The sequence below is a fragment of the Solanum verrucosum genome, unplaced genomic scaffold (genome assembly GCF_900185275.1).
Source record: "Solanum verrucosum unplaced genomic scaffold, falcon-dt-bn FXZP01000214.1, whole genome shotgun sequence".
Lineage (NCBI taxonomy): Eukaryota > Viridiplantae > Streptophyta > Magnoliopsida > Solanales > Solanaceae > Solanum > Solanum verrucosum.
In genome coordinates this window covers 1192766-1206841 of record NW_026020059.1, presented here as the reverse complement: position 1 = coordinate 1206841, position 14076 = coordinate 1192766, and the positions used below count along the sequence as shown (strand labels likewise).

Here is a 14076-nt window from a genome sequence, read left to right as displayed (position 1 = left end):
CTATTAACCATTTATTTCAAATGTAAATAAAATTTTTAATTAGATCATTACTTTTTAAAATTTATTATTTTCACCGACATAAAATTTATTATGCTCCCCAACATACAATCACTTTACTCAAACCAATCGATTTTTAGCTCCATACAAAGGATTTTTAGCTCCATACAAAGGACTACACTATCATTTGCAGGATTCCAGAGAGAGTGAAAGAAAGCCTCAAGATGCTAAAGAACTGTTTAATTACAGGCATTCATCTCTGCACATTGTGATTGAACGGACTTTTGAAGCTTGGAAAAATAGATTTAGAATACTGAAACAAGGCATGAACTATTATGATGTTGATCCACAAGTGAAAATTGTCATAGTTTGTGCAGTGTTACATAATTATTTGCGAGAATACCAAAGGACTGATGAAATATTTATGGTCTATGAGCATGAAATATAGTTGCGGATGATATTAACCAATGAATGGCTCAAAGTAACAATGTTGGTTCGTCCTCTCGGTCACATGATCAAGAAATGCAAGTTCAACGTGAGAAAATTGTCCGTACTATGCGAGAGGATTATACTAAAGACTAGTACACTACAATTTATCTTCAAATTTTTTATTGAATTAAAGTTAGATGAAACAATTACTTAAGTGGAGAACAAATTGCTTTATAATAAATTATTATGCGATTTTATAATTTTTTGTTTATTTGGTAAGATTGAATAAATAATTGGGGTTATTTTAATAGTTTTACAACTTATAAGATTCTTATATTTATGAGAAAAAATACAACATAAAAATGTCATATCACATGTCCAAACAAAACTTTAATTTCATCTCACAATTTCATATTATAATATTATATCATGATACCATATCACATATCCAAACAGGTAGAGAATATGAAATTTCATATCATGACATAATCATGAGATGAAATCAGCAATGAAATTGCATGTCCAAACCCGACTACATCTCACGAGATATGGTATGACATGCCCAAAGGCCTACTTACTTTTTCTCAACTAGTGCAAAATTTTCTAACAATACGACTGGGCATTTCCCTGCATTTACACCTCAACAGGGCAACCCGCCTTGTCCCCCATCTCCGATCATCTCTGCAAATCTGAGAGCTACCGGAAAAAATGTCACACGGAGACACTATACCTCTTCACTCCTCATCCCAATCCGATATTGATGAAATTGAAAACCTCATCTATTCCAATCCTTCTACTGTCCTTCCAGCACGCCCTCCTTCTCCTCCTCGTGCTGCCATACCTGTTTCATCTTCTCCCTTCATGCCTTCCAATCTTCGCCCTCCACCTCCTCCTACATCTACCACAACCACCAATTACAAACCGACACCTGTCCCTTCCATTCCATCTCCACCACCCCTACCTTCATCGGGACAGTCGAATATAGCTGCTACCGGATTCGGATCGCCGCCCAATACCCTTACCGAACCCGTTTGGGATACCGTCAAAAGAGATCTGTCCAGAATTGTTAGTAATTTGAAGCTGGTGGTTTTCCCTAATCCTTATAGAGAAGATCCTGGCAAAGCGCTTCGTGATTGGGATCTATGGGGACCTTTCTTCTTCATTGTTTTCCTTGGTCTCACTTTGTCATGGTCTGCTTCTGTTAAGAAGGTACATTGTCAAATTTTATCAGCCTTTATGGTGATAAGCATTACCACTTTACTGTTCAAACTATCGGTTGAGTCTAATTTACTTGTGTCTTATGCTAGAAGGTACTGAATTCTGTAAATGTTTTAGAAGCATTTATTTTTGTGATTGTGCATGTTTTATAGTTTTGATGTATAATATATGTAATCCTAATTAACTCTGGCACAAGGGGCACTCAAATTAGATCAAGTTATAGCTGAATAAAAGGACGCTGGACTTTGGACCTAAACAACCCCACTTTAGCTCATGAGGGAAGGATTGTCCCATACAAGAGATAACAAACCCATTCTCTTTATCAATAGGTCACTGGTAACACTGTCTCGCCAGCCTAAGATTGGACATCTATGGCATGGAAAACATAACATGATGGCCCAGTATTGGGTAACCAAGAATGAGGATGAGTCTAGATCTAATAACATGTGAAGAAATGGATCTTTAGCCTAATCCAACCCATAAGCTAGCTTATGAGGGATGATTGCCTATGACCATAGAAGGAGAGCACAACCTATTCCCTCAATATAGGACTTAATAGTTAACATTCCCCCGTATGATGAGGACTGGACAACTGGAGCGTGTAAAACATAACACAGGGCTCCAACATTGAGAAGCACACCAACATGGATCAATGAGTTTTGCTTTGATACCATGATATGACATTGGCTATGCTGCCCGTCCCTTGTTCAAGAGAAAGCGAGGACTTTCTTTTATCTACTGGCAACCATGAGCTGTATTTTTCTTCTCTTTCTTGTTGTATAGTATTGGAATGTAATGAGCATGAATGAATCGGGATTGACAAAAGCGGATTCGTTCAGCCAGCCCAACTAGTCTGGGATTTGAGGGGTAGTTGTTTATTTTACAAAAAAATCAACAACTTTATTTGTAGTTTCTTGCATGTCCTTTCTGGTCCAGTTCTCTTTTCTTCCATCTCCACTTCTTTAATGTGCTTACTTCTAAATTGTCTCTCCATTTCACCATAAATCTCAACTATTTGATTTCTTTTTCGGCTCCTCATCTAGATCCAGCCCAAAAGAGAACTCTTGGAATTGCCTAAGTTTTCATCTTTTTGCTATCTAGCTGTCTATTTTTATTACAGTTCACATTGTAATCATGTTGGTGGTCCTACTCCTTCCCCTTATAAGTTGATGTCTTCTTGTGGACATGTCCTATAGACTTGCTAGGGTATAGTTGGCTTGGTTTAAACTGACTATAAAAACAACACAGTTGAATGGGTGCAAATAGTTCTATTTAGTTTGTGCATGGAAGTCCAACATGCCTAGAGTTTATATTCTCTTTGGCTATTGCCTTTATTTTTTATGACAAGGTAACAAACTATAAATAAATCATAAACACAAAAATGTTTGCAACCAAAATGAATGTACATCAGTAGATCCAAACCAAAAGTATAAACAAGAGACAAAGCTAAGCTATTTATCATCTTATTAGGGACCTTATGATGTCTATAACAGAAACAAAATCATCTATATACCCTAATTTACACCAATAACAAAAGTTAAGAATACAATTCATCTTACGTGTTTGTAAGGAACTACTAGTATCTTCAAAACACCTAGATTCCTGTTTAGAAAAATAATAATAATAGGTACTAATATGCTCTCACGCTCAGTTAATGAGGTAGTTACCTAAGGTCCTTTTCGGACTTCTGGATACCTTCTCCGGTGGTATTCGATCGCCGAGATCATTCTAAGTCTCCTTTTCCTTCTTTTAAGTCTTTTATTGGTCATGGATAATTTTATTTATTTCAGATTTGTGGGGAAGTCGTTTGACATTATTGAGTTTAAGGTATATGAGTGAGAGATGCAGAGATAAGGCTACCAGCCTTTTCTATGCCTGAAGTTCAATAAACCTGGTTGCTTTATTTTTGTCATTGCTGTCAAAGGGGATTCTAGGTCAGTTACTATTGTGCCAGAGAACAACTTTAATGAGGGCTAGTTGACTTTGGTTTCAAAGTTTGCCTGCTTCACTAATAGAGATAAATTCAGACAGGGGGCCTTAAATACCAAAAGGACAAGGGATGTGAGATGTCAGATTATTAAGTGATGAAAGAAGCTTTAAAGAAGCATTAAATAAATCTACATGGATCCATGATGGTGATAATGGGGAGATAATGAAGGGCTTCCATGGGGGGAACAAAGCTGTCTCAGGTTAAGAATTCCCTCTAAGAAGATGCGTAGTGGTCAGTTTCGCTGAGTGCGATGAAATCCCTTCACAAAATGATGTCAGAAAATGTGCACATTAGGCTTGGCATGGAATACATAACCTCCAAGTGTTTGACATGAACGAGATTCCATTCCTATTTGAATTTCAAAGTGTGAAGGACGCAGAGCATGTCATGAAAGAATCTTGGAGAAAACCAGGGAAGCAGTCTCAAGCTGGATTGGTGGTCATCAATAGCTAGAGCATACTCAATTAGTACCAATTTCTATTGGTATTGGATTAGGGTTCTAGGTCTGCCACTTCAACTATGGTCCAACAGGGGTTATAAAGGAGATTGGGGAAAAATATGGCGGATGGTCGGAGATGGAGCTCAAGAATCACTTGAGATGGGCTTGAATTAAAGTAATGGGTCGCTGAAAAATCTTCCGACGTCGGTTGAACTCGGGGATGGGGAATGGAGATTCACTTTACCAGTATGGGTAGAAGCGCCGACAAAATTTGAAAAAAGTTGGGTTGTTGGATAACCAAGAGGGGACAAAACTTTTCACCGAAGAGGAGCTAACAGCTTGTGTCAGTCAATTGTGGAGAAAGGGAAAACTCCAAGGAAGGGGAAAGGGATAGCTAGGAAAGATCTGTTGGATAATGGATAGGATTGAGGATTTTACACCATGGACAAAGATGATGGGCACGTGGCTGGATGCAACAATTCAAAAGGAGTGGGGCTAGTGGACCAATTTTTCTCCACTTCGTATGTTGGGCCTTCTCTTCGTTTAAATGAAAGTGGTCCTTCCTCTCATTTTAATGAGAAAGGACAGAAAGGCTTAATGAAAAATCCTACAGCTTAGCCTTTCACTGAAAGCATAAATGCTCATGTGGACATTGTAGAGGAGCTGCGAACTGCGAACTGCGACAGGTTTTAACTATGAAGATGAAGCAAGGGGGATGTTCGTAAGAGAAAGGGTCGAGGATCACATGTAGAGGATCGACACGAACCATGAAGCAGATGTGATCATAATTCCTATAGCTGTGATCTCGGAAACTGAGTTGATTGATGCAGATGGGATAATGTGAAAAACAAGGGAAGGGACACAAATGCAGCTGATTCTGATTGAAGAGCCTACACCTATCCAATATGACCCAAGTGAGTGTAATAATGAGGTGGAATCTGATGCAACATCCTGGGTGCAGCAAAATACAATTAAATTAAGCAAGGAATTTGGAGCCATTTTTAATGGCTTAGAAAAAGATGCAGAGCTCCTCTTTGAGAGGCTAGATCAAAGAAGAGAAATGTCAGAGTCAAAAACAACCTTTTGATCCCAAAAGAGGTTAGTAATTTAATTCTTTGAGGTCAACTATAAGGATGGGGAACCTAGGAGTGAGCTGTGAAAGAGGAGAAGACCACCAATTAGAGATCAATGAAGATTAAAACTGTGTCATGGGACGTGAGGGGTTTGAATGGGGCAAACAAGAGGAGACTGGTTAAACAATTAATTCACCGGTGGGGGGCAAACATTTATGTTCTTTTAGAAACAAATATAGGAGGGGTAAGCAATTTGATGAGGGAGTTGTGGGCTAATAGATCGGAGAAGTACATTTGGATGCCAGGAGTAGTAGAGGAGGGATTTTGATAATGTGGGATAAAAGGGAGTGGGTAGAAGAACTAGTGTAGACTGTAGGCCAGATGATAACTTGTAAGTTCACAGATCTTCCTTTCTTTCTTAAACTCATGCCCAGTCAAACTATGCCACATACATTTCAATGGAGGGATTGTGTATACCTCAATTTGTTGTTTCAAAGGTCTGAGCATCACCATTTTACCTGATTCCGATTATTGGATGGTTGACAAGTGCATAGTTACTTTCCTTGGTAAAGAACTAGTTACCTTTGATATCCTTTATGCGTCAACAAGGGCAAGATTGCGGAGAACAACTATAGTAGCCCATTCAGTATCTTCAGTATCTCCAGTATCTTGACTCTTGAGATATATATGTTGACTGTGAGAGACTTCCAGACTATTAAGCTGGTGAAGATTCCAATCTGTGCTTTGTTAGGATGACTAGTGGTTACTGTATAAGGTAATGTCTTCAGCTGGAGGAAACGGAAAGAGAGGGATTTAAGTGCATTTTGGCTTCTCCATTGCAACTATTAATCCTATTTAGTGTGTACGGGTTATTTAACGAGGATGAGGACAAGATCATTTATCCTTGCTTTGTGCTTACGAGATATTTTCTTGTTTTTCTTGCTTTACTTAGCTTAAAATATTTTAGCAATTTTCTTTATCAAAAAAAATTCTAGCAATTTCTTGCCCATCCCGTGAAGGCCCTACCTGCATTTTTTGCTTTACCTCTTCATTTGAAGCTGTTGAGGTCGAGGTTTAAGTGCCTCGTGCTCAAAGTGTATATTGATGTTGTCACAAGCCCTTCTACCACTCTAATGCAGCTTCACCATCTTATCTCATGGTGGGAGATTAATTAACTTGGAGTAGATAGCCGATGATCACAAAGAGGAAGTTACAAGTACTGATCTGACTTTGTATAGTTTGCTTGAATAATAAAAGAAGAGAAAACCAGATATATAATAGTTAAGAATTTACTGGTCTTAAGAAGGAGAAGCAGAAGTGGTAAAAGAAGAGAAGATGCAATGGGAGGGAATGAAGTATAAACAGAACTCTAACAAAGGTGCAAATAATAAACGTCTAATTCTAGTGTCAATACTCAATAGTCCTCTTCTATGTAAAACTATTCAAGCTTGTATGTATGATGGAAGATGAGTGTCATAGCTACTTTATAGACTTCCCAAAAATGGTTGGCGAAACTAAGACTTACAGTGAGACTTACCTAATCAACCAGGAAGACATCAGTGCATATTTTGCTATACTTGGGGAAAAACGTGAATGAAGAAGCATGTTAAAGAACTTCAAACTCTTCTGTTTCATTAACTGGAAAGATTCTTCTGAATAGAAGCCCTGTCGGCCAAAGAGAATCCTTCACTTTAAACTGGGTATTGGTATAAATGTGATCTGTGAGTCCTAAACTCAAGATCACTCAGTTCTGCCTTTTGTATTGCACACCCCAATGCACCTACTTGGTGCTACTTGGTGCAAACCTTATCCCAAAAAAGAGGATCACTTAGTTTTAATGCATCTCACTGTGGGCAGTTCTTATTCATGTCTAAATGAACCTTTTGCATTTCTTTATTGTTTTAAACTTTTTGCTTTTATGCTGTTACTAGTTATCTCTTATTCAACATGGTGTGAGGAGTTACCTTTCTAGTTTGAGAGCAATCAACAATGTTTCTGTGGACCCATTAACAAACCATCAAGAGTTTATCAAATGTCAAGTGGAAATGTTGTTTGTCTAGACAGTTAAGTTATTTTCAGACAATTTGATGGAATGAATAGATCTAGATCAGTTTTTGGACTGTTGAAACTTAGGTCGGGATGGATCTTGCTCAAATATGGCATGCTGTCTTGTTACTGTAACGAAGTCCACAGGCACCCTTTATTTTACTCTTTTATATTATACTTCTTTTAGTTGCCTGTGGTTAGATATAGCCTAACCAAAATAGCTTGGACTGTTTATATAACCAAACTGAACTAGTTGCGACTGAGGCTTATGTGATTGATTAATTGATATTTAATTGCCTGTGGTTTGAGTGATTTAGTGATGGATTACTGACTACCGGATTTATTTTTCTTTAAATTTTCTTCCAGTCCGAAGTTTTTGCTGTTGCATTTGCTCTGCTGGCTGCCGGTGCTGTCATCCTGACATTGAATGTCTTGTTACTGGTAATGAAACTTTCTCAACCCATGCCTATACAAAATAAGGTCAAAACATGAATAGCATAAGAAGAAAACACCCTAATATGGGTATATGCTTAAACATCTTTAGGCAATTACTAGACATATATAAAGATGCCAAGAGATGTCAGATATTGAACATATAGGGAAAGGGAAGCTCACTGGTGCATATATACCCAGGAATGCATTCTATAGGCTCCTGTCACTAAAGGAATACCATTATACCGACACTAATGAGTGTATATGCAGATTCCTTTTCACAGCACTAAAGTAGTTGAGAGCCGCAGAATTAATGTAAATGATGTTTCTCTTACTTCAGATGAAATTAATGAGTTTGACCTGCAGGGCGGTCACATAATCTTCTTTCAAAGCCTCAGTCTTCTGGGTTACTGTCTATTCCCACTTGATGTTGGCGCCTTTATTTGCATGCTAAAGGACAATGTGATATTGAAGGTGGTTGTGGTTTGTGTTGCACTAGCTTGGAGTTCTTGGGCAGCATACCCCTTCATGAGTACAGCTGTTAACCTTAGGAGGAAAGCTCTTGCCTTGTATCCTGTGGTACTCATGTATGTATCTGTTGGATTTCTCATTATCGCCATTGATTGATGGCAGTCATGCATGTCATATGAAAATGTATGAAGCTGATAAACGCACATTGAAGTAGGCATGTATTGTAGTGGACTTTTTGATTGCCATATGAAGTTTTGTTGATAATTTTGGTTGGACCACTGATCTCACATTTTGTCCTCATGTCCTAGAGATGTTATATACATCTAGTTATGTCTGGTGTTATGCTGTAAGCCTGAAACACTGTCTCTGCTGTGTAAGATATCTTCTGCTGATGGTCTCTTCATTCATGGATGTCGATGCCTCTGAGCACTATGGTTGATTGGTCACATGTCATACTCGTCTTGTTAGTTAATGTGTCAACTCTTTTTTCCTCGCTGAGTAAGGCTAAGGAAGACTTGGAAAGTTATATGGAATCATATACTAATATTTGTAATTGTTACACTTTAATGAATACAAAGGAGAAGCTTGCACATAATTATACAATGTTTTGTATCACTCTTTTATTTTCAAATTCTTTTTACCTATTCAGTAATATTTGTTTAATACATGATTTGTTATCTGAAATGTACATGTGCTTGCAAAATAGACCTGGTATGGTCTAGTTGTTGCTCACCCATTACTGTTCTCGTATCCCCTGAACCTACTAGGGATAGAATGAGAATTAGACAGTAGCATTGAAATGTTAATTCTTTCTACAACTAGATTGACTTCAAAGAAGTTTTTTTTTTCTTGGTTTCCCACTCGGTGTCTGTTTTCTACATTGGAGTCCGACTAAATCTGGATTCATGCTGGGAAGTTCTACATTGGAGGTTAAAACGCTCCCTAACAAAGGCGACTCTGTAGCCAAGGGCTCGAGCCCTAGACCTCTTGATTAAGAATGAGGGAGTACTTACCACTCCATCAACGACCCTGACACTTCAAATAAGTTATTACCGATGTGGAAACGGACCTGTCATTTGTTGCATGAAAAGTGTAGGTATCATTGCTTTGACCAGTATATATGGTTTGCTTCAGCTGGTCATAACAGTACAAATAGAAAAGTGTTAGAAGCACATTTCAGAATCTATATTCAAAATCATATTATACATTATGCACATAAAATAGCTTGGAAATAGTAGAAAAAAGTAAACGCACAAAAAAGTCGAATCAGGATCGAATTCTAAAAAAGTCTTGAACCATTTGTTTGGATTGGAAAACTACAAGGCAGTTGTTCACACTTATATAAACAACATGACATAATGCTTGTAAGTTTGATCACACACAGGTTAGAGAGAGAAGAGTATCACACAATGAGTCTTGAAAAGAAGTTATTATAACGAAAGAACTTGTTCCTATCATGATTTATTCATATAGTTTTTGAGTTGTAATAGTTAGTATTTTTGTTTTGGTTCTAACACAATATTTTGATTACTTAGTTGATTGTAGTAGGTGTTATTTTGTGTCTGTTAATGATTTTCATTGACGGCATAGAGTGATATGCTCAAAATTACCCATATAAAATGATGCAACGATGTATAGTCAAATACAGTTAACGTTGTGGTCTACTCCCACAAGAATAAGTGTGAAAAAACTACCAAATTAGATGAATATTTGATTGGTGATCGTAATTTCTATTTCATTTATGACATAATGCTTGCAATTAGATGAATATAATTAATATAAAACTTCACACTCAAGATAGGGAAGGAAGTAGAAAGAAAATATTTATTTAACTTACTGAATATTGTTTTTTTATGAAGTTGTAAATCAATAGGATTGAAGAACCAAGTTGTGCCCCAATCTATGAAATACAATGTCCTAAATTTTCATGTAAATACTGTAATTAGTTGTTTTAGATATGCACTCTAAACTATTACTTAATGTTTTCGAATAATTTAATAATATAGCTCTTAATGATTTTCTCAAATGCACAAGAGTTACTATTAAACTTACGTCAAGTCAATTCCTTATTCATAAATGACTCTATTAAATGAGGATTAGCGTCCAAAGTTTTCGTAAATTATTTCTTTCAAATTTGAGTTCACTTTTCCTAGTAAACTAGTCAATTGACTTAGGTTGATGCAACCACCAGCCAATAATTAAGAATAAAAAATAACGAGATATCGAAAATCCAAAATCATGCATTAATTCGAAAACCTTATACATGAACACAACACTCATATTGGATTCACAACCTCAATAAAGGAAAGAGTTCCTTTTACATGTTTAATAAGGTTGTTCACTTTGTTGTTCAGGAAGTGGGAAATGTGACTAGTTTCTGAGAGGAAAGTTTCCATTGATGTATTTAGGGTGTCAAATTGGTCATGCTAAAGAAAATACATTTTACAGAGTTAATTAGGAAGATCAAGAACAAGCTTCAAGTCTGGAAAGGGAAGCTGCTATCATTTGGAGGAAAGGTTGTTCTGATTAAGAATGTACTACAAAATATTCTCATATGCTTACTATCAACTATTAGTCCTCCAAATTGTGTCATTCATGATATACATATATATAGGATGTTTGCAAAGTTTTTGTAGAACTTCAAGGAAGAGGGCAAAGTTAAACACTGGATTACATGGGATACTATTTATTTTCCTAAAGAAGAGGGAGTCCTTGATTTCAGATCTTTATTTGATATTACAAATGCTCTTTTTGCTAAGTTGTGGTGGAACTTTAAGGACCAACAATACTCGAGAAAAGGCCCAAAATAGTCCCTCATATTTGGGTTAAGACTCAAAGTCATCCTTGAGTTTTCACATGGAGGATTAATAGTCCCTTATGTTTGCAATATTGGTGCACTTTTGGTCCTCCTCCAAAAGTTCTTCCCCTTGTTTTGTTTAGTAGAAATCGTATTGCAGGTAAAGTCGAAAGGTTCATCACGACGATTTCACGTGCAATAGTACACATTTTTCTTTTCTTACAACGTTATTTGTTAAGATGTTCTTAGCTTAGCTGCAGTAATATTTTCACTGAGCAGAACAAGATGTTCTTCTTCTCACCTTCTCTCACATAGAGTTATTATTTCTACTAAATATATAAAAAGACGATTGGACATTCCTTACATAAAATTGTGGACAAAATTAATATTAAAAAATAGGCAAAAATTTAGGGGAGGACCAAAAGTGCACCAATATTGCAAACATGAGGGACTATTAGTGTTCCATGTGAAAACTCAAGGATGACTTTGTGTTTTAACCCAAAGATGAGGGACTATTTTGGGCCTTTTCTCACTTTATGTTGAATCAGTATTGTAAGAGACATAGACCTCAAATGGTTGAATAGAAAGGGGGTTCTCAAATCTGGAAGCTAATGTTACAATCTAGGGACTCTTTTGATCAAGCAATATGGTGGGAACCAAAAGCAGGACATGCAAGTGTTTGATTTGATAATGGGACTCGCCTAGGTGCTTTGCAATTCCACATGCCTCTCAATCATGCTCATGGGAATGTGGAGGAGGTACATTAATTAGTAGATGGAATACTAACTTGCTGTAGGAGTACTTCAATGAAGAAGTTAATGGTCAGATTCTTCAGGCTTTGAGCAAAGGGCAGAAATCAGATAAAACTTGGTGGATGCAGCCTGCTGGAAATAGAAATTTTTTAGTAGGAAGTGCTTGGGAGATGATTAGACAAAGACAAGAGAAACATAGGAATCTAATGCAAATTTGGGAGAGAAGGATCCATTTTAAAGTTTATTTTCTTATGTGGCAGAGGAGGAACCCTATTGGAGAAGTCCTAGTTAGGATGAAATTCACTAATGAGGTTGAATGTTGTTGTTGTGATGATAAGGTGGTTGATCATCTATTTATTCATTCCTCTACTACTGCTAGTCTTTGGAAGCTCTTTGCTGATGCATGTTGCTAGATTACAGGTCCATTAATACAACTCAAACAAGTAATTGACTTATGGTGGGATATTGTAGAGTGTGGTAATAAGTTGAGACCTTTATTTAAGGTTGTTCCTGCCTTTATCATTTAGAAAATTTGGAGAAGAAGAAATATCATTAGATATGGTGGGAACATGCTATGATTTTAGCATTAATAAGCAGTAATTCCTATTTGCGGTATCCCTAACTCCTGAGTCCTGGCCAATTATTGAAAAGTTCCTTGAAGAATATGCTCCTTTAAATTGAAGTATGGTGGTGGTTTGGAACTACCCAGCTTTGGGAAGTTTCAAATGCAACACAAATTGTTGTAGTAAAGAAAATTATGGTAAAGGAGCTTTAGCACTTTGTGTGAGGAATGGGGCAGGTGATTTGGTGTATGCAGAGTTAAGACAACTATAGAAGTTAAAGTAGTAAAATTGGGTCTGGAGTATTGTGTATGTTTATAATGGTCTTGTATCATTGACTATAGAAACTGATTCATTAATCACAAAGAAGATATTAGATGGCATTTGAGAGATTCCTTGGATTGTCTCTATTGATATGACAAGTATTAAGGAGTTGTTGAGCAAAGGAAATCATGTGGAGATTGCACATATATAGAGAGAAGGAAACAAATTGGCAAATGTTTAACTAACAATGTTGTTCATATTGCATTTTAGCTTTTGAGAGATGGTTCAGTTTATACATGTTCTTCTGAAATTGTATACAATGTGATATTAGTTCCTCTGGAACTCATTTTGTACATGATGGACGAGTATGGGTGGTGATACTGATATTGTCGCGAGTATTGCTCTTCTGGTTTCTGATCAATTTCTCGGTCTCTTATTGCCTTTTCAATCGTTGAGATGAATAAGTCTTCAACGAGATTGAATCGATGACATTTGTCAGAGTTTAAATGTCTACATCAAAGTCACTTATGCTTGAAAGTAATAGAATTCTTTCCTTGAAAAATGACTAGAAAAGAGAATTTTCAATGGTCTAACTTGTTCGTACAAAATCTGTAAAAGATATATATACAAAAATCCTACAAAAAGTTTTTATATTAATCCACAAATTCTAAATTAAAATCTAACAGAAGTACCATGTTGACACCATTTATGGATCGTAAAAATCACATACAATTCCTAGATATTGTTTAGCTCTCCATAAATAGCCTACTATTGTTCCCCATCAGTACACCATAAATTTCTTTTCACGATCCCAACCCGCCATGAGTGGAACCCACACTAATCCTCTAGTGAGAGAATCAATTACCAACCAATCTGTAATTAAACAAACGTCTAAAATAACAGTTTAAAACAAATAAAGATTAAGTTCCCACAAACAAAATATGTTATCATAAAACATTTGTGAAAATAACACCTTAGAAACTGAAAGTCGTGTACCAAAACTCTAATCGTCTAGAATAAGGGGATGCAACCCCAAAATAAAAGAAAACATAAGTCTGAAAAGGTCTAAGTCCAAAGAGATGGACTAAGAAGATAAGAGGAATCCATGACAACCCGAAAGAAGTAGTTTACCCTTGGATTCAGATATCGTGTGTCTCACACTTGAGGTCTCGTAACAGCTGCCTAAATATGCCATGTACTCAATATAGAAAGAGCAATTAGAGTATCAGTACACAACCACAATGTACTGGAAGGATCATCGGCCAACTCTAAAGATATAGATGTAAACATATAACTAAAATATATTAATCGTAATACAACACATACACCAACCAAGTCAGCAATTCCACAAGACTCTCAATCACCAATTCCACAAGACTCTCAATCACCAATCTTGACTTACACATTTACATGAAGAATTTCCACATGATTACAAGCAATCTCAATTCACTCAAGGAACAAAACATATAAGAGAATAATCAACACACATGGTTCCCGAGCCAACAATTATAAAGCATGTACTAGCGTGGTATCCGATCCAACCAATATAATATTCTATATCAGGCATGGTACCCGAGCCAACTAATAGCAACATGTACCAACATGGTA

The 14076-nt window shown here is 36.6% G+C and overlaps 1 protein-coding gene across 1 annotated transcript; it reads left to right on the top strand.

Annotated features, from left to right (window-relative positions):
- The first annotated feature begins 1028 nt into the window (after positions 1-1028).
- On the top strand, positions 1029-8710 carry LOC125823285 (protein YIP4b-like). The gene is made up of 3 exons (XM_049502674.1): positions 1029-1635; positions 7559-7633; positions 7991-8710. The coding sequence occupies exons 1-3, from the start codon at positions 1135-1137 to the stop codon at positions 8249-8251; spliced, it is 837 nt and encodes a 278-aa protein (XP_049358631.1). The 5' UTR covers positions 1029-1134; the 3' UTR covers positions 8252-8710.
- The last annotated feature ends 5366 nt before the right edge of the window (positions 8711-14076 follow it).